This window comes from Sus scrofa, chromosome 13 (assembly GCF_000003025.6).
Source record: "Sus scrofa isolate TJ Tabasco breed Duroc chromosome 13, Sscrofa11.1, whole genome shotgun sequence".
NCBI classification, from domain to species: Eukaryota; Metazoa; Chordata; class Mammalia; order Artiodactyla; family Suidae; genus Sus; species Sus scrofa.
Genome location: NC_010455.5, coordinates 79,489,209 through 79,511,200, shown reverse-complemented (window position 1 = coordinate 79,511,200; position 21,992 = coordinate 79,489,209). Strand labels below are relative to the sequence as shown.

Here is a 21,992-nt window from a genome sequence, read left to right as displayed (position 1 = left end):
ATGCACGTGTACATTTGCATGCACACACAGATTTTTCTTTTTTTTTTGTCTTTGTAGCGCCACACCTGATGCATATGGAGGTTCCCAGGCTAGGGGTCAAATCCGAGCTGTAGCCAGCAGCCTAAGCCACAGCCACAGCAACATGGGGTCCGAACCACGTCTGTGACCTACACCACAGCTCACAGCAACACCAGATTCTTAATCCACTGAGCGAGGCCAGGGATTGAACCCATGTCCTTATGGATACTAGTTGGGTTGTTACTCTGAGCCATGTGGGGAACTCCTACATACAGATTTATTTAAGGAATTGGTTCACAAAATTATCCCAGAATTTGCAGGTTTAGTTAATTGGCAAACTAGAAATCCAGAAGAGCTGATGTTTAGTTCTGTTCTAAAGGTCCGAGAACTAGGAGATGCCCAGTCTGTAGTTTCTGTTGAAATTCTATATGCTCAAGACCCAGGAAGGGCTGATGTTTCAGTTAGTCAGGAAAGAATTCCTTTTTACTCTAAAGAAGAGTCTTTTTGTTCTATCCAGTTCTTCCACTGATTGGATTAGGGCCACCTACTTAAAGGAGGGCCATCTGGTTTAGTCAGTTTACCATTTAAATGTTAATCTTATCAAAAAAGCTTTCAAAAGAAACACCTAGGATATCTGGACACCCTAAGGCCCAGTCAAATGGACAAACAACATTAACCTTCACAGTTGACATTTTTGGTTTGTTCTTAGTCTTAAAGAAAAGCATTTAGTTTCCCCCCTCCCCCACCCACGGTATATAGAAGTTCCTGGGCCAGGGATCAAACCTGTACCACAAGTAGCAACCCAAGCCACTGCTGTGACAGTACCAAATCCTTAACCTGCTGTGCCACAAGGTTTCTGCAAAAAGCATTTAGTTTTTCAATTTTTTGTTTCCTTTTTTTTGGCCACCAAAGGTATATGGAGTACCCATGCCAGGTTGTAGATCTGAGCCACAGTTGTGACCTACACCACAGCTGCGGCAATGCCAGATCCTTTAATTCTCTGTGCCGGGTCAAGACCAAACCTGTGTCCTAGAGCTGCAGAGATGCCGCAGATCCCATTGTGTGACAGTGGGAACTCCTAGGTTTTCAATTTTAGGTATAGTATTTGCTGTAGGTTTTTTCATAGATGCCTTCTCTATCTACTTGGCTAAGGGTTTTTTATCTTGAAAGTAAAAGAAAAGGTTACGCTTTGTCCAGTACTTTTTCTGTGTTTATTAAGATGATTGTATACTTTTTATGTTTTAGTCTCTTAATTTGATTTTTCCAAAGTTGAAACCAACCTTGAACTTCTGAAATATGCACCACTCATTGAAGATGAGTTGCCAAGCCTTCTCCTCCTCAATTTTATGTAGGATTGGTATTGTTTATGTAGTATTGGTATTATTGCAAGTTTATGTAGGATTGGTAATTTCTTCTCTAAGTATTTGTTAGTATTTACTCCAGGCCACCTGAGCCTGCAGGTTTTTTTTTATGGGATGGTTTCTAATTAGAAATTTAATTTCTTTAATAGATATATAGATAGTTATGTTTTCTGTTTCTTTTGTGTCAGTTTTGATAATTTTGGCCTTTGGAGAATTTGTTTTAAGTTGTTAAATTTATTGGCATTAGTTTCGTGGCATATGGAGGTTCCCAGGCTAGGGGTCTAATTGGAGCTGTAGCCGCCAGCCTACGCCAGAGCCACAGCAATGTGGGATCCGAGTCGCGTCTGCGACCTACACCACAGCTCACAGCAACACCGTATCCTTAACCCACTGAGCAAGGGCAGGGACCGAACCCGCAACCTCATGGTTCCTAGTCGGATTCGTTAACCACTGCGCCACAACGGGAACTCCACCTCTTAGTTTTTTATTGCTGTGTGACAGATCATCACAAATCCAACACTTATAACAATACCTATTTATTAGCTCATATTTCTGTGGTCAGAAGTCTGGGCATGGTATGGCTAGGTTTCCTGTGGTGTTACTAGGTTGAAATCCAGGTGTTAGTTGGCTACGTTCCTTCCTGAAGGCTCTGGGGAAGATTCTGCTTCCAAGATGATTCAAGTTATTGGCCAAATTCAGTTCCTTGCAATAGTAGGACTGAGGTTCTCATTTCCTTGATGGCTTTTGGCTGGGGATTGCTCTTTGTTACTGTTGGAAATTACAATAACTCTGGCTCGGGTTGTCAGTGTTGGAAAGTGAGACACGTGGACAAGGAGAAATCACGACAAGGCTCTTTACTTCTGCAGAAGGGCTCAGGCACTCCAAAAAGTGTGTGCATCAAACAAAGGACCCTCCCCTATTTATCCCTAACACAGGTGATTTACCTGTCCCCTTCCCATTGGTTGGGTCATGGCGCACATTCTTCCCGGTTGGCTAATTTGAAACAAACTGTTACCGGGAAAAGAGGTAAGGAGGAAGGGGGTCGCAGGGTTGATTCAGGGGAAGCTGGAGCCTGAGCAAAATGGAGTAACCAAGATTTCCTTTGATAGAAAAGACATTATGTTTCTTTCCACATTACTAAAACCATCTATCAGGTCCTGGCTATTTTGCACTATTTTCAACCCTAGGGACAGAGACTTTCTCAAGCATCAAATCTTTCTTAAGATTTGAATCTCTTGTCAGAAGAGCCTGGTCCCTTTTAAGGGCTCACGTATAGGTCAGGCTCATGAAGGATAATTTCCCTTCCTTACAGTCACCTATGTCTTATAGTATAATAGGTTCAGGAGTAAAATCATTGTAATAGTAGTCTCAGAGATCTTGCTGGACACAAGATTCCTTGGAGTCTGTAATGACATCCTCGGTGTTCAGTGTGGATTTACTACTCTGCCTCGTTGGCACTTGAATGCCTTTCATTGTGAAAGTGCTTAGAGTTCTGTGGTTTACATTGTCCCGGTCAATCTTTTCCCAGCCTTTCACCATCTCCCTTTTCAGGTGTGCATCTTAATAATCAGCAAAAAACAAACAAACAAACAAACAAAACAGAAGGCGTTCCCTTTGTGGTTTAGTAGTTAACGAACATGACTAGGATCCATGAGGATGCAGGTTTGATCCCTGGTCTTGCTCAGTGGGTTGAGGATCCAGCATTGCCGTGAGCTGTGGTGTAGGTCGCAGATGCGACTCAGACTCTATGTTGTTGTGGTTGTGGTGTAGGCCGGCAGCTGTAGCTCCCATTCATCCCCTAGCCTGGAACTTCCTATGCTGTGGGTGTGGCGCTAAAAAGCAAAAAAAAATCAGCAAAAGCCTGAAATGACTGCTGCTCAAAATCTAGAAGATGGTATTAGTGCAGACAGAAAAAGCTCAGAAAGCCTTCTAGTTACAGCACTAGTCAGAATGGCTTTTTCTAACTCTCAAAGAGAGAATGTGGATCTGCCCATTTTTTTCCTTTTTTTTTTTTCCCTTCATTTTCTTTTCTCTGTTCTCATTTATTTGCTGTTCTTCTCCCAAGAAGTCCTATGGCAGCAGTGGCAGAGGCTGCACTGGCAGCAGCCTTAGCAATGGGGACAGGCCTAAAATGCAGAGTTGGACCTTTGTCTTTGATTAGAGAAGTTGTAGGCCTAAGAAAATGGGGCATATCCTTATTTCCCCCCACCCCCACCCCCACCCCGTGTCCTTCCTTGTCTGGTATGGTTGTAGGAAGTATGGGTGAATAAAGCCTAAATTTTCTGGCCAGGTGAATGAGAAAAGGAGAGCCCTAGGCAACTGAAAAATACTGGGATGATTTCAGAGTGGGAGGAGCTCAGGAAACTTATAGGTTTATTCCTGAGCTCTACACATATGAATCAGAGTGATAACTGCCTATATACTTTGAGCACTGAACTGTAGTATAAACTAGTTACTTTATAGTGCACACATAGGACAGATCGAAATAGCCCTGCAGAAGATTTGAAAACGGAACTGGTATTGGAGCCACAGCTCACAGAAGGCTTGTTGGAACTTGCAGCCTGAAGCTAACCATTGTCTCCTAAAACAAACATGTCAGTATTCTCTATAGAATATAAATAAAACCAAGAGTCTTATAACTTAATTGTTAAAATGTCTAGGATACAATTCAGAATTAACTGTCACATGAAGAATCAGAAAATTCTCAAGTTGTATGGATCATGAGAATCAACAGATATCAATGCTGAGATGAAATAGATGTTGCAAAAAAAAAAAAAGAAATAGATGTTGCATTTATCTCACAAAGATTTTAAAGCAGTTAGTATAAAAATACAACAACTAAGGGCAAACACAGTGGAAAGGAATGGAAAAATAGAAAGTCTTAGCCAAGGTATATAGTTGCCCTTAGGTATCTGCAGGGGTTTAGCTCCAGGCCTCCTAGAGGATACCAAAAGCCTTGGAACAAGTTTCTTATGTAAAATGGCACAGTATTCTAACGCAGCCTATGCACAATCTGTACTTTAAATTATCTCTAGATTATTTATAGTACCTAATAGAATGTAAATACTATTTAAATAGTTACTGGAATGCAGCAAATTCAGGCTTTGCTTTTTATAACTTTTTGGAATTTTTTTTCCAAATATTTTTGGTCATTGGTTTGGTTTAATCTCCAGATGCAGAACCTGTGGATTTGGAGAGCCAATTGTAGAATATACAAGCAGAAACTAAATGAAAGAAAGAAATTAGTAAAATCTCTTACTGAATGGACTCAGGGAAAGTAGTAAGAAAGGGAAGAGTCCGTGAACTTGAAGGTTAATCAATAAAATTTTCCAATTTGAACAACAGCGAGAAAAGTGATTAGAGCTGAAAACCCTCCGGAGCCTCAGACACCTGTGTGGGCAGTATCAAAAGGTCCGACATTTGTGTAATCTGAGTCTCAGAAAGAAAAGAGAGAGTGCAATTCAGAAAAACTGAAGAAACTATCGCTGGGAGCTTACTGGAATTGTCAAAAGACATAAATAGAACAGATTCCAGAAGCCCAATGAATGCCAAGCATGATGAACCCAGAGAATTCCAAGCCCAACACAATCCATGTCACAAATCATAACCTGACTCTTATTAGTCAAAAATCATAACACTTCATAAGCCTAGTTGGTTATAGCTCTCAGCACTTCTAACTTGTAAAAATAAGTTACACCTCAGGAACAAAAAAACTATCTTAGTCTTTTTATCTTCTTATTTCAGTGCCTGGAATACTAGATAAATATTTGTACAAGGAATTAATACATTTTAATATAACTTATCTCTGACATCTTTATATCCTTAGTTAAAGGTAGCACAAGGACTCCTCCCATAAACCAGAACAAGACTTTTTATTAAGTGATATCCTTCATGAAAACAGGGGAATTTCAGCCTATTCATGCTGCTGATTTTTTGGGGAGGTATCCGATATCAGAAGGGAAAATGTAGTGGATTTTGGCCATATTGTCAAAAGAAAAAGGAAAAAGGCGTTGAAGTTTCATATTCTGCCTTTTTCAATTGGTGAGTTCATAAATGTAGCCTCCGTGGCCTTGGCACTTCCTTGTTGTAGCACAGTGGAAAGTCCTTCGCATGATAAAGATTGCCTTCTCTTGATCTCCAAATATTCTGGGGCTTGGGAAAAAGTGTCCCTTAAAAGTTTACTGAAGTCAGACAGAATGCATGTGACTGTAATTAAGAATAATGGTGCTTTAAAATTCTCAACTTTTTAGAGTCTGATTGTGATTCAGACATTCGGAAATGTGACAACTTTGAAAAAATTTCAAATGATATAAGTTTAGAGAATGGTTTTTACTACTGCTTTTTCTGAAAACAAAAATTTTTTTTTTTTTTTTTGCTCTTTTTTTAGGGCTGCATCTTCGGATATGGAGATTCGCAGGCTAGGGGTTGAATTGGAGCTGTAGCCGCTGGCCTCCGCCAGAGCCACAGCAGTGCTAGATCTGAGCCTCATCTGCAACCTACACCACAGCTCATGGCAATGCTGGGTCCTTAACCCACTGAGCAAGGCCAGGGACCGAACCCGCAACCTCATGGTTCCTAGTCGGATTCGTTAACCACTGAGCCACAATGGGAACTCCATCAAAAACTTCTTTTTAATGTTTTCTACTATGGATATTTTAAGCTCAGAAAATGCAAATTTTTTCATTTTATTTTAAATGTAGATAATTTTTTCTACTCTTGTTTGTTTTTAACCATGTGTAAACTTCAATCATTTTAGTGAATTACCAGGATTTCTCAATAAGACATGGTTCTAAAGACTGCCTTAAAATAAATCATACTTTGACTATTAGATAATGATTGATATTTCAGCAGTTTTCTTCATAATGTGCAGGGTCTCCATTTATTATTACCATACTGAAATTAACTTCATTCTTTTTTTTTTTTTTTTTGGCGGCCTCACCTTCGGCATATGGAAGTTCCCAGGCTAGGGGTTAAATTGGAGCTTCAGCTGCTGGCCTATACCACAGCCATAGCAACACCAGATCTGAGCCACATCTGTGACCTACACCACAGCCACAGAAACAAGCCATGTCTGTGACTACACTACAGCTCACCGCAACGCTGGATTCCCCCACCCACTGAGCGAGGCCAGGGATTAAACTTGTATCCTCATGGATACTAGTTGGATTTATTTCTGCTGAGCCATAGTGGGAACTCTAGAGTCATTCTTTATTGTTACTTTTTTCCATGAGATGCCTTTGGTTTTTGCTGTTTACTGCTAGTGTAGGTATCTTCTAGTTCATTATACTTGAGTTTTTTTTTGTTTTGTTTTGTTTTGTTTTGTTTTGCTTTTTAGGGCTGCACTTACAGAATATGGAAGTTCCCAGGTTAGTGGCTGAATCAGAGCTGCACCTGCCAGCCTACACCACAGCCATAGCATCTTGGGATCTGAGCCATGTCTGCAGCTTACACCACACTTCATGGCAATGGCAGATCCTTAACTCACTAAGTGAAGCCAGGGCTTGAACCTCCATCCTCATGGATCCTAGTCGTGTTTGTTATCGCTGAGCCATGATGGGAACTCCTATACTTGAGTTCTTTTTTGAGCTCTGTATTCAACTGATCCACAGTTTTACTTTGTTCTGTATTTCTTTTTGCCAGGAGTTAGTTGATGGAATTAAAATCAGCATTTTTTGTTCTGTTTAAGTATTAACTAACTTTTATTGAGCATTTATTATATAATAGGCTCATTTGTTTTTATTCCTCACAAATTGTCCAAAACCAAGAGATTCAGATGTTTTTAAACTCAGCAGGTTATTTTAAGTAGCTTGTCTTTATCACAAAATATTGAAAATATTCATCTTTAAACATTTTTCTGAAAAACTATATATTTTATATACAAAAGGTGATAAATTCATAACCTTAATGTCACTAAGAATTGAATGTCATTTCCATTCTGAAATACCTGTCTTCCATTCTGCTATACAAAAGATGCAGAATATGTTTTATGTATGTTTAGTTTTATTTATGTTTTACCTGATCTCATTTTACAAATGATTTAAGCTCACTTACATGCCCCCCATGCGTGTACACACACACACACACACACACACACACACACACACACACACAGAGTCTCTTTCATATCTACACAAAAAAATAACAAAATTTTGATGTTTTAAAAAATTATTGAGAGAATTCCCTGGTGGTTCAGTGGGTTAAAGATATAGCATTGTTACTGCTGTGGCTTGAGTTGCTGCTGTGGCATAGGTTTGATCCCTGGCCCTGGAACTTCTGCATACTATAGGGGCAGCCTAAATAAATTGATAAAAAAAAAAAAAGAATTTGAGTTTCCATTGTGCAATGGAAATGAATCTGACTAGTATCCATGAGGAGGCTGGTTCTATCACTGGTCTCACTCAGTGGGTCAGTGATCCAGCATTGCCGAGCAGATGTGGCTTGGATCCCACATTGCCTTGACTGTGGTGTAGGCCAGAAGCTGTAGCTCTGATTCAACCCCTAGCCTGGGAACTGCCATATGTCACAGGTGCAGCCCTAAAAAGCAAAAAAAAAAAAATAAAGGAATTGGAGATTCTTAATAGTTTAAAAAAGCCAGGGGCAAGATTGCTGTAAGTGTGTATATAGTAAGATCCTTTAAAAATTGCTTCATGTGGATCGCAGGTTTTGTTTTTTGTTTGTAGTATAGATAGTGGCCAAAGCAAAGAAAATATAAACAGTTAAAATATTTAGAATCTCAAGATAAAAACGTTGTCGCTATTCATGTAACTGTAGTTCATACTTATATTGGAAATGGAGTTTCGCAGTTCCTTATGAAGATGCAGTGGGTGATAAAGTGGACACTCACACCCCTGCCAGCATCATTACAGTAGGAAAAAAAGTGTCTCACATATCTATCTCTTATAATATCTTTCCCTGAGTAGACTAAATATATAATATTGACAGTGCAATTCAGAAAAAGTCATTCTGTGTGTGAGACCAAAGTAATTCAGTCTAAGTACTATACTCAACCATGTGGTAATTTGTCTTTAAATGAATGGTAATATTTGGACTTTTCAAAGAAATAAATATATTGTGTGACTTTCTGGAGGTTCTTTTTATGTATTTTTACTCAAAACTGGGTTTTGGATGAAGATTAAGCAGCAGAGACTTTTTGTGGCCGTTAAAGGTCATAAATATATGTATACAAATATATATGTATGTATATATATATGAGGTCAAAGCCTGGATTAGAATTATGACAGTCTTTTTTTTTTTTTGTCTTTTGTCATTTTTTAGGGCTGCACCTGCGGCATATGGAAGTTCCCAGGATAGGGGTTAAATTGGAGCTACAGCTGCCGGCCTATACCATAGCCATAGCAACGCAGGATCCGAGCCGTGTCTGCGACCTACACCACAGTTCATGGCAATGCCGGATCCTTAACCCACTGATCAAAGCCAGGGATCGAACCTGAACCTGTAACCTCACGGTTCCTACTTGGATTCATTTCCATTGCACCATGATGGGAACTCCCTTATAGACTTATAGACTTTAAAGTCTTATAGACTTTAAGTTCCTAAGCCAGTATTATGTATGAATAGATGACAACTGCCTTCCCCCCCCACCTATATACCTTTACCTGGAGATTTGTGGAATGTCAGGTGTCTATGAAATAACTTGCATTTTTCAGGGAAAAAAATACTCTTTAAGCCTTCTATTTCTTGCAGCACATACCCTGGCATCAATCACTCCCCAACTCAGACTTCACAGTTTAGTAACAGTGATCTATCTGTAGTTGGCAAGTATTGGATTTTGAGTTTTATATTAGGTACATAATTTGATCTTCCTCATTACTTGTTTTCCATATAAGAGTGGACTAGAATTTTATTCCAACATTTGGATAACTTCTAAATAAAATAGATTAACATATAGGACATGTTTTTAGAGCACATTATCTTCAAGTAATAGACAACCTGACAAAACAAGTAGCTTAAACAAGGCTTTAAACTTTTTTTTTTTTTTTGTATTTTCTAGGGCTGCTCCCATGGCATATGGAGTTTCCCAGGCTAGGGGTCTAACCGGAGCTGTAGCCTCCGGCCTGTGCCACAGCCACAGCAACATGGAATCCGAGCTGCCATCTACAACCTACACCACAGCTCAGGGCAATGCCAGATGCTTAACCCACTGAGCAAGGCCAGGGATTGAACCCCAACCTCATGATTCCTAGTTGGATTTGTTAACCACTGAGCCATGACGGGAACTCCCAAGGCTTTAAATTTTTTTCATAGTTGTACTTAATATGAGGCAGGCTTATCTCATAGAAGAGTAATTGTCTATGGAAGTTATCAGCAGTGAAGGAAAGGTAAGAAATAGTTCTTGCAGTGATTAAAGAATATTTTTTTATATTTGGCATTGGACAGTCATGGTGCTGGTCTGCCCAAAAGTATTTGGCATGGAAGAGAGGCAGGTAATTTGGTTTATCCAGGATATGGACTTCAGATGGTGTGAGGAAGGGACGGGTAGTCACTGGCAGAGAGTTTTGGTGAGAATGAGGCAAACAAAGCTAACAGAGAAATGGGCAGCCATTGATTATTGAAATGGAGGCCTTAATGAGTGCAAGGAAGTGTTACCGTGGGAGTATTGGAGTGAGTTGGAAGGTCAGATAGTTGGAGATGAGGAATTTATGATTTGGAGGTGCCAGGTGTGGTAAAGTCAAGTTTAGGGTGTGATCCTAGGAGTGTGTGGCAGAAGGAAGTGAGAGGAAGTACTCTGGTGATTTTGAGGTCAAGGACCTTGAAGTCAGATGGATTCTTTGCTTCAGGCATGTGGGCCCTGCCCCAGCACCTCTTAGTGATTTTCCTCTCATTCAGGATTCTTCAGATCTCGGAAAACAATTACTGATGTCGTCTTTGTAAGAAAATTGAAATAACTGTACTACCTTTGCTTATGATTCTCAAGGCTTTGCCTCTAACCCCAATATCTCTTCAGTTCTAGTCTATTTTCAAGTGCTACATAACACATTTCTAAGGCCGACTTTTGCTTAATGTCTCCACCTCATTCTCTTCCCTCATAGACTGACTTTCCTCTTATATTTGGTAAGACAGCTAGATTGCACTTCTCCCTTACCTACCATATCTAATCAAGTGATCATACTTTGTTGATCCTACCTCATTAATATTCTTTACTATTTCTTCCTCTTTGTCTTCCAGGCCCTTTCATAGTTCAAGCCTTTACTGTCTCTCCTTGAGTTACAGCAGCCTTCTCACTGCTTTCCTTGCTCCCATTTTTATACCTTTCCTTATACCCAAGCATTTCTCCCCTCTGAAGACAAATAATAGTTTAACTGTTAAAGTTATATTCTGTTTGGTGGTCTTAAGTGGAGCTGACTTTGCTCCCAGCTTCTCCAGCTCATGTACGTCTAGTTGTGCTAGACCGGTTTTGGTTTTTCAGTCATGCTAGAGGAGTTTGTCTTTCTGCAGGTAGTAGGTTTTTCTTTTCCTTTACTGCTTGTTCAACTCCTTTTGATAAAATGTTTGGTACAACAGTGGTGGAACCTTTCCTAACTGACTGGTAGATTAAACCTCCCATCCACTGCCTACTCTTTCACTGATGATCAGTCTTCCTGAGCTATATTAGGAAGGAAAATAAAACTTAGAAGTCCAGGTTTGGTGTTCTTTTTTCTTACCTTTTGTATCATTTTACCAACACTAAATGCTATTTATTGAGCATTTTCACGATGGGCCATTTCTTAATTGCTTAGGAGAAAGTAGTTGTTTTATAGTTCTTACAGGTAACTAAATTTTCTTCACAGAAAAAATTAATTATGAAAATGAGAAATCGTGTGTCGGTATGCTTTTTCTTATTCCTATTCTGTCTTGGCTGTTAAAAATACTAGCATTGTCAGTTTCTCACAGTTTAAATGTTATATAGAGAGAGTTGCATGAAGGTAGATAGAAAGATTTCCTGAAAGTATTGTTAAATAAATCCTTCTTTGTAGTCATCCATAAGTGTTTTTTAACAAAATAAAAATGAAAGTCCCTAGACTTTTTGCATGATTCAGGGAACACAGGAAAATATGATTTAAAGTATTATACAGCCATGGACTTAAGTGAAGGTTGCTTAAGGCTGTGGCTGTTAAATCTTGAAATGATAAGTTTAAAAACAGAGAAGGAAACCTGAATTTTTGTTTTTTATTTTATTTTTAAAAATTTTTATTTTTTATTATTCAAAGAATTTATCACATCTGTAGTTGTATAATGATCATCACAATCCAGTTTCACAGGATTTCCATCCCACAATCCAAGCACTAAGCATGTTGATGTTTAGGATCTTTAAATTTGAGCATCTAGCTTATGTGATACTTTCTGGAATATAAATCTTCAAATACTTTAACATTATAAAATATAATCCAGATCACTTAAGAGAATGATAAATCATGAATATTCCTGCTATCCTACTATAAACTTCTTTTATTTGGAATCTTTACACTGTCAAAATGTGAATGTTCTTTAATGAATGTATGTAGTATTTATTTCATTTTTTATTTCAGATTATATCATAAATTATTTTACACTCGTATACAGTATAGGCTTCAAGATAGATTGAAATTAAGAGATATACATTGTCTAAGTAGATGTTGGTGCTGTTCTCTTTATGATTAGTTAGGTTCTAGGGAAGATTTTATTTTGAGTTTCATATGGAAGAGACTTGCGTAGGTTTATTGCTAGCTAAAGAGGAAGATTATTTTCCAGTGCAGAGGACCAAAGGAGGAAGGTCTGAGTACTTGGGAAGTTGGAGTAAGATGGAACCAGGAGCCTTGAGTAGAAGGAATACCCCGTTTCCTGCAAAGTTAAAGGGAATCAGCTGTGGTAGCCTGGGAGTTACTGAAAGTCTTTTTAGTATTCCTTTGTAATGCTTATATTTTATTATTTATTTATTTATTTTTGAATTTTATGGCTGCACCTGTGACATATCAAAGTTCCCGGGCCAGGGGTTGAATCCAAGGCACAGTTGTGACCTATGCTATAGCCGTAGTAACTCCAGATCCTTTAACCCACTGCACCGGCTTGGGGATTCATCCCACACCTCCACAGTGATCCAAGCCCCTGGAGTTGGTTTCTTAACCACTGTGCCACAGCAGGAATTTCCTATAATTCCTGTATTTTAATCATTATTGTGTTATAATTATCCATCTCTATTTGGAGTAAATAATAAATTTTCTGCTTTTAGCTTAAAAATGTTTCTGAAGGAAAATTTCAAACATACGCAAAAGTAGAATAGTATAATTAACTTTCATGAAATGATCTTCCAGTTTCAGTGGTTATTCTGATAACTTTAATAATTTTTCTTTTCTTTTTCTGTTGTTGTTGTTGTTGTTGTTGTTGTTGCTATTTCTTGGGCCGCTCTCACGGCATATGGAGGTTCCCAGGCTAGGGGTTGAATCGGAGCTGTAGCCACCAGCCTACGCCAGAGCCACAGCAACGCGGGATCCGAGCCACGTCTGCAACCTACACCACAGCTCACGGCAACGCCGGATCGTTAACCCACTGAGCAAGGGCAGGGACTGAACCCGCAACCTCATGGTTCCTAGTTGGATTCGTTAACCACTGCGCCACGACGGGAACTCCATAATTTTTCTTTTCAATTCGCTTTTTGGTGATTTTAAAATCTTATTCCCTTAATCCATCTATTTATTTAGCAGGTGTCAGATAAATGAGTACTGTTTGTTAAAGTAAGTCATCCTTTCCCTATCACATTACGAAGTATGTACTCTACTAACCTATAATTTTATTTGTCAGTATAGCATCATTTAAATTATTTTATGTTTTATACTCATTTTTTATAAATATTTGTAATTAAAAAATTAATCATATTATCAACATTTAAAATTTTATGTTATATGGGCTGTATTTTAATATCTATATATCTTTTTAAAATTAGGATAGTAACTTTTAATAAGTCAAAATTTTTATTGATAGGCTTTTTTAAAGACAAACCTAAGTAATTATATGTATTTCTTCAGTAAATATTGAATACTGCTGTGTGCTCATGTCACATCTGAATTGTTAAAAAATAGTTTGACTGTAAATTATTTCAATGAGTCAATCCTTGTTTTAGTATTGTTTTCACGTCTACTTTTATCACTCACTTTTTTTATTTTTGTCTTTTTAAGGCAGCACCCATGGCATATAGAAATTCCTGGGCTAGGGGTCAAATCTGAGATGCAGCTGCTGGCCTTCACTACAGGCACAGCAGTGCTGGATCTGAGCTGAGTATGTGAACTACACTGCAGCTCACAGCAACACCAGTTCCTTAAACCCACTGAGCAGGGCCGGGGATCGAACCGCATCCTCATGGATACTAGTTGGGTTCATTAACGCTGAGCCACAATGGGAACTCCATACCACTCACTTTTAAATTGGATATAACCATGTCATGTCTTTTTAAAAAACTATTTAAATAAATGACCGAGTAAAATTTTGTGGAACATGTAACATATGTCCTGCATCACTCTGGACCTGAGTGAAAACACAGTGATGTGTAAGATAATCACAAACATGGATAGGATATCTTTAGGTTGACTGTTATAGTAACCAATTCATAAATTATATGGAAGTTGAAAGAGACTTTGGGGACACTTTATCCACTCCTTTCTTCCCAACTATACAGAGGAATAAGACAAGGCCCCAAGTAAATGACATAAGTGGAAGTAAGCATGTGATAGTTTTTATACTTATGGTCTTAGTTTTTTTTAGAGCTATTTATACTATTGAGACACCTTGTATTTTTTAGCTTATCTACTTAGTAAGTGAAAAATAAGTTAAAATAACAGTTTGTGAATTAAATGCTAATTACACTCTGATGGGTCTGTGGACAAATAGGCTTTCCTAGAATTGTCCTGCTTCTTCTCCCAGTATGTGTTTTTTCATTCTCCAAAATAGAGGTGTTTCAGTGGTACAGTACTCATGAGTCTGAATTTGTTTTTGTCTCCATCATTACAGGTTCATGTCAGGGCTGGCCTTTTTCATGGTACCGAACTCCTGTGTAAAACCATCGTAAGCTCAGAGATATCAGGGAAAAATGATCATATTTGGAATGAACCCCTGGAATTTGATATCAATACTTGCGACCTGCCACGAATGGCTCGATTATGTTTTGCTGTTTATGCAGTGTTAGATAAAGTGAAAACGAAGAAATCAACCAAAACTATTAATCCCTCTAAATATCAGACCATCAGGAAATCTGGAAAAGTGGTAATTATATACTAACTTATGAAAATTTTTATAATGGGATAATAGTAACATAATGCAATAATTTTAAGATATTGAAATAATAGACTAATATAAGTGAAATTATGTCATATAACTTGGTCCCTAAGAACTGATTTTATAAAAACAGCAAGTCCATTTTTATGTCTTATTCGATTATCTTTCAGCCAATTTATTTTACTCAATGTTATACTCTATTCTATTATAAATATAATGCTTTTTAGAAAATATAGTTAAAGAATGAAGAGATTTAAAATATTACAGGAGTTCTCATTGTTGCCCAGTGGTAATGAACCCGACTAGTATCCATGAGGACGCCTGTTCAATCCCTGGCCTTGCTTAGTGGGTTAAGGATCCAGCCTGGCCATGAGCTGTGGTGTAGGTCACAGACGTGGCTCAGATCCCATGTTGCTGTGGCTGTGGCGTAGGCTGGCAACTACAGCTCTGATTTGAGCCCTAGCCTGGGAACTTCCATATGCCATGGGTGCAGCCCTGAAAGACAAAAAAAGATAAAAAAATAAAAAATTAAATTAAATTAAAATAAAATATTATAGGTCCACAGTCCCTTAACTGAAATTTCACTGCCAGATAAGTTTGAGAATTCAAATTTTTAGGCATTTTAGAAAAATCAAAGATCACTCAACATACCTTGTAGGGTCTGGGACACAAACCTGTAGTTAAACACATCAGTTTCTAGCAGTGGAATATATGAGTGTTTACACTAAATCAGACAAATGAAAACTATCAGTTACCTTCATGTTATTTCTGGTCGTGTAATTACTGTCAAATGAGTTATGAACAAAGTTTTAGTTTTTAAAGTTTCTTGGTCTTTGAAATTGTGGATAAAGGATGGTGAACCTTTCTCATGTTTTCATCTTCCATTTCATATTTTTATTCAAGTCTTTTTAAATTTTCTTCTTACTTTTGAAAAGTTTTTGGAAGGATGGAAAGTTTGATTTTACACATTAAAAAAATCTGGTTATTGTATTTATCTATGTAAATATGTATCTTTTTTTTTTTTTTTTTTTTTTGCTTTTTGGTCTGCACTTGCGGCATATGGAAATTCCCTGGCAAGGAGTCAAATCAGAGCTACAGCTGCTGGCCTATGCCACAGCCACAGCAATGCCAAATCCGAGCTGTCCTATTAGCTTGTGCTTCCTTTTAGAAATGTAAATAAGTTCTAAATATCTCGAAACATTGCCTTCTCCTAATTAAAATTTGTATAGGCTGAAACCTCTTAAAACATATAGCCTGACATTATATCATGCATATTTTTTTGAGTCATTAAAAATTCCTTGTCATTTGCAATGACTGAAAAATAAATATTCTATTTTTGGCTACTCTCTTTTATTGTGAGGTAGTAATTGGTTTTTAGGATTTCATTTAACCATTATAAAGATATTGAATATTTTTCTATGTATGTCTTGTTTTTAAATTGGATACTTTTTAAGGAAATCATCTACAATTCTAGAAATTTGTAGAACCAATGTTATTGAAACAAAGGGCATGTATGTGTTCACACCTTAAAATATTCTTAGCATATTTATGCAATGGTATCTTTTTCAACAGCATTATCCTGTGGCATGGGTGAATACGATGGTTTTTGACTTTAAAGGACAGTTGCGATCTGGAGATATAATATTACACAGCTGGTCTTCATTTCCTGGTAAGATTTATATTGTACTCCTTAGCGTTAAAAGAGTAATTTTTGGCATGTGGACTAGTTAATGTTTCTTTATGACTCAGTCATCTTTCATTCCAGTAAAGAAACTATCATTTCATATTTTTATTATTTATTCTAAAACAGATTTCCAAAGATTAGTTTAATATAGTCAAAAAGTGATTTGTTTCTGAATGTATTTATTATGATGATATTTTCTTGCTCTAAATGTTTTTCTTTTGTAGGTTTTTGAGAAATTCTTCTAAGGAGCAATGTCTTCTTTATAACAACTACTGTTGCTCCTAGCTATATTAAATTTCTACTTATGTAGAAACTAGTAGGAACATTAACAGCTAACATGAGAAGGATAGTAAAAACACTTATTCTTTAGTTGGCCTGAAATTTAAGCTAAGAGGAACACCTTCCATGTGCCTCTTTTTTCTCAAATACTACTCAGAGTAGCCCTGTAAGGTAGACAGCTTTATCCCATTATACAGATGAGAAAAGTGAAGCTCAGTGATAATTTAGTCTTTTTTTTTTTTTTTCTTTTTTTCTTTTTAGGGCCGTGCCTGCAGCATATGGAGGTTCCCAGGCTAGGAGTCTAATCGGAGCAGTAGCTGCCAGCCCACACCACAGCAACAACAATGCCGGATCCGAGCTGAGTCTACGACCTACACCACAGCTCACGGCAATGCTGGATCCTTAACCCACTGAATGAGGCCAGGGATCGAACCTACAACCTCATGGTTACTCATTGGATTTTCTTTACACTACACCACGATGGGAACTCTTGATAAATCAGTCTTATATAATTGGTTCAAATCTAGGATTTGAACACAAGACTGCTTGACTCTTTCCATTGTTCTGTACTGCTTTCCCCAAAGTTGGAAGTTTTTAGTGTTATCTTTGCATTATAATTGTATTTTTCTGTCTTCATAGTTGGTTAATGTATTTAGTAAAATTTTGAACTTACTTATATTGAAAAATCATTTGGGGAGTTCCCGTCGTGGCTCAGCAGAAATGAATCTGGCTAGCATCCATGAGGACACAGGTTTGATCCCTGGTCTTGTTCAGTGGGGTAAGTATCCGGCGTTGCTGGGAGCTATGGTGTAGGTTGTAGTTGCATTTTGGATCTGGTGTCACTGTGGCTGTGGCACAGGCCAGCAGCTACAGCTCTGATTTGACCCCTATCTTGGGAACCTTCATACGCTGTGGGTGTGGCTATAAAAAATAAAATCATTTTTTAGGTGACAAACATTTAAAAGTTTGATGAGAAGGGAATAGTTCCAGGGTTTTTTTTGTTGTTCTTTTTTTGTTTTTGGAAGATTGAGACTACTTAGCCAAATTTGAAGAAAAAGGTGAGGTAACTTAATTTTTGTTAACGTTTTCATTTTAAAGGTAAACTCACATTCAAATTTTGTGCCAAGTATTAAGAAAATTAGAGTTTACTGATATAGCTTTCTGCCAAACTTCCTTGTAATTCTCATGGTTGAAATTTATTAAGGTTTTATTTTATTTTATTTTCAAAGACATTTTCCTAAGAATCAGAATTATTTGCATGTTTTAGATGAACTTGAAGAAATGTTGAATCCAATGGGAACTGTTCAAACAAATCCATATACTGAAAATGCAACAGCTTTGCATATCAAATTCCCAGAGAATAAAAAACAACCTTATTACTACCCTCCTTTTGATAAGGTAAGCTAATTATTTAAAGGATCAGTATGTATGCAATAATTGAATTATTGGTTCTCAGCTCTGTACGTTTGTAGTTTAAGCTCTGTAAGTCTATTAATCTTTCTGGACATCATGTACCTTTATAGCTTGGTTCAGTGGAAAGACTACTGAGCCAGAAGCCAACTGTGTAGTAATGGCTTTAGCACTGACTAAGTGAGACATGACATCTCTAGAATTGATTCCTTATTTTAAAAAATGAGGAAATTATAATTGTTCTCTGGGGTCCTTTTCAATTTAAAAGGGCTATAAATGCATTCATATGTAACTCTAAACATGCAAAATGTACAGTGAATGTGCCCATCATATCATGTTGATTCAGATTAAAGACAACTGTGTTAGAGCTGCTATTCAAAGAACAGATATTTTATGTTGAATATTATTAGTAGTAAGACTTTCTAAGGTGCTCTTACTTTTGTAGAATTGATAGCAAGGGCTTCCATTTCTAAACACATTTCCTTAGTGTACAGGCTGCACGTCTTGGGGATAAGGGAGTGTCTGTTAGGGGCTGAAGATTGGGCCATGATAATTTATATGTTAAGAGAGCTGAGCTGTCATATGTTTTGTCTTCAGGTTTGACGTCTTTGTTTTAGGTATGATTAATACTGATTTTTTTTAGGAAATCTTTGTGTAAATTCTCAGATAATGAACAAGAAGTTTTTTATTTACTTAATCTATTTGAGAACCAGTTTCCTTTAAAAGTTGATATTATACTAAAATTTCAGTTAATCTACCCGTGTACTAATTGTATTTTTAATGTTCATCACTACCAGACCTGTATAGAGTAGATTTTAAAAGTAGTGTGTAAATTAAAATTTATCTAACTCAAGTGTTTCTTCCTTTACTTCCATTTTAATTGAATTTTGATCCACCTAATAAGTAATTTTTCATTTCATTTTCTAAAATGATTTTCTGATCAGTATATACCTCCAAATTAAAATATGTGGCTATTTCAGAAGAAGTCTTAAATGTGTCAAGAGCCACACACCTTAGTGTATGCTGAGTAGAAGAAGGCACATTTGGAGGCATCCATTACATTTATGCCATGGTTTTATTCCTTAGAATAGGAATTTATCCATAAGCTGTAGCTCTTTATGATGTACTTAATAGTCCAAGCTTTGACTGTTTCTGTGTTCAGTTATAGTATGTATTCAACAGCCATTTATAGTTTGTTTTGGATCAAATGAGATGCTTTTTGAAGGATGTTTACAAATATAACATTTTGTGCAAATTTAATAATTTTTAATCAATTCCAAGAGAACTTTAAAATGTTCTATTTAGCATTGTTGTCAACAGAGTCAAATATAACTGGTCACTAAACTTTACTTTTGCCTTTCGGATCCCTTGGAGAGTCTGTCTTTGAAGATCTACTTTGGGTGGAGATTTTAGTTTTTAAATATGTATAATATATTTACTGGTTTTCTTTTACTTGTCCATTTTTATATGTGATCATTATTTAAAAAACATAATGTAGATGTAAAAAGTGTAAGTTGCTTATATTTTGTTGTTGTTGTTGCTTTTTAGGGCCATACACCCTTAGCATATGGAGGGTTTCCAGGCTAGGGGTCTAATTGGAGGTACAGCTGCCAGCCTACACCACAGCTCACGGCAACGCCAGATCCTTAATTTACTGAGCAAGGCCAGGGATTGAACTGGCAACCTCATAGTTCCTAGTAGGATTCATTTCCACTGAGCCATGACAGGAACTCCAAGTTGCTTCTATTTTTATTCAGTGTTTTTTTTGCTGTACTTGTATTCATTTTGCTTTTCAAATCACTTTTATGGTTATTGCTTAATTTTAATATCTATAATATCATTTAATCGTTACAACAGCTTTATGAAATGTGATGGAATTACCAGTATGTTTTACACATGAGGATACAGTTAAATTATTTGTGTTAGAATTATTTAACTCATAACTGTATATGGATCTTATGATTTTTTTTTTTAACCTGTTGTTCCTTCCCATTAGATTACCATCTTTTCAAAAAACGGAGTCTCTTTTGAATTTAATGAATTTAAAAAATATTTTTAGATTCTCACTTTTTTTTTTTTTTTTTGGTCTTTTGTCTTTTTAGGGCCGCACTGGTGGCATGTGGAAGTTCTCAGGCTAGGGGTCCAGTTAGAACTTTTGCTGCCAGCCTGTGCCACAGATCCAAGCCCCATCTGTGACCTATACCACAGCTCACTGCATTGCCAGATCCTTAACCCATTGAGCAAGGCCAGGGATCGAACCCACAACCTCATGGTTCCTAGTCAGATTCCTTCCGCTGCGCCACAACGGGAACTCCTAGATTTTCTTTTGACGTAACTTCTACTTTTGATATCTGTTAATTCAGAGGAAAACATAATGACAAATGACAAAATCTTAGTCTATATTTAGTAACTTTTACATACCTTTGCATTTTCTTAACCAGAAAATATTTACCTATGTTTAAAATATTTTTCATGTACATAAGCTACTGCTTATTTTATTGACAGACAATCCTAGTGTACTCTGTAAGTCAGTCCTTTATACTAATACCATTGTTTCTTGGCTCTCGAGTTTGAAAATTAGAAATCACTACATATCATTTTGCATTTAAAATTTATGCTTACATTAAGAAACCATGGAGATGTCAGATCATATGTAGCTCGTTATAGTGCAAGAGTAGTCATACAATTTTCATTTATAATTTTACAAAGGGCCAAATTTTAATTTTTAAAAATTTTTTTAAACAGATTATTGAAAAGGCAGCTGAGATTGCAAGCAGTGATAGTGCTAATGTATCAGTAAGTATCAAGGTTTTAAAATGACCCTTTCTTTTTAAATTTTATTTTATATAATATTGGACTATAGTTGGTTTCTACTATTGTGTTAGTTACAGGTGTACAGCAAAGTGATTCAGTTTTATATATATATATATATATATATATATACATATAACTATTCTTTTTTTCAGATTCTTTTCTCCTATAAGTTATTGCAGAATATTGAGAGTTCCTTATATCATACAGTATGTCCTTGTTGATTATCTATTTTGTATCTATATAGTAGTGTGTATGTATTAAGGCCAAACTCCTGATTTCTCCCTCCCCACACTAAATTGGCTCTTTCTTATTACAAAGTTGTGCCTCTTGATAGTTCCTTTCATCTTGTTTGTGGTAATGAACTTACAGAGGAACATACTCATATGCAGGAACAGTCTTGTGTGAGTATGTACATATGAATGTTTGTTAAATGGCAGCTGTTCTTGGTTGGTCTGTGTTCAGTGGTAAGCCCATTTCTGATACAAGCACAAGTTCTGCAGCTAGTCTGTGAGGGATGCTATGACACTTCCTAGATTAATAGTACCATCTTTGTGACTATTAATCAGCTGAAGGAGGAAGCTGTAATTTTCTTTATCTCCCTGATGTAACAGAGCAGATATGTTCAAGCCAGGTTTTGCAGTGCTGGGGATTCAGGTTTCTTCCATCTTGGCACTCTATTATGTTAACATGTTTCTACCTCATGGTTGTTTTGTTTTGGTTTGGCTGTGCCTGCAGCATGCAGAAGTTCCTAGGCCAGGGATTGAACCTGTGCCACAGCAGCAACCTGAGCCACTGCAGTGACACCACCAGATTCTAAACCTAGTACACCACCAAGGAACTCCCCTTAATATTGATCTTTCAGCTTTCTACATTACTACCTTCCAGCCCACAGAAACAGGAAAAGCAAGAATAGAGGTCATACCCATTGTTTCTGAGGGTATCATTAATATACTTTATTTCTGCTTGCATTTCATTAGCCATAACTTAAGTTACATGGCCATACCTAAACACACATAAGACTGGGAAATGTACTCTTTAGCTGGACAGTTGTGTGTTTGGCTAAGAGTAAGAGACTGTAGTTAATAAAGTAAGAAAAGGAGAATGTAGAGTCAGAGACAAATAATCTCTGCCACAAACACTATTCCCATTGTTTCCAAAGACTATAAAATATTATTACTCTTTTC

The 21,992-nt window shown here is 36.9% G+C and overlaps 1 protein-coding gene across 7 annotated transcripts in view; it reads left to right on the top strand.

Moving 5' to 3' along the window:
* Positions 1–21,992, top strand: part of PIK3CB (phosphatidylinositol-4,5-bisphosphate 3-kinase catalytic subunit beta) — a 183,808-nt gene that overhangs the window by 99,640 nt on the left and 62,176 nt on the right. For 6 of the 7 annotated variants that reach the window (XM_021069526.1, XM_021069527.1, XM_021069529.1 and 3 more), the window contains 4 exons: positions 14,358–14,609; positions 16,194–16,290; positions 17,852–17,982; positions 20,740–20,790. In XM_021069526.1, the coding sequence (XP_020925185.1) occupies positions 14,358–14,609; positions 16,194–16,290; positions 17,852–17,982; positions 20,740–20,790 (531 nt within the window). The remainder of the gene's footprint in view (positions 1–14,357; positions 14,610–16,193; positions 16,291–17,851; positions 17,983–20,739; positions 20,791–21,992) is intronic. The other variant, XM_021069528.1, reaches the window with a different exon arrangement.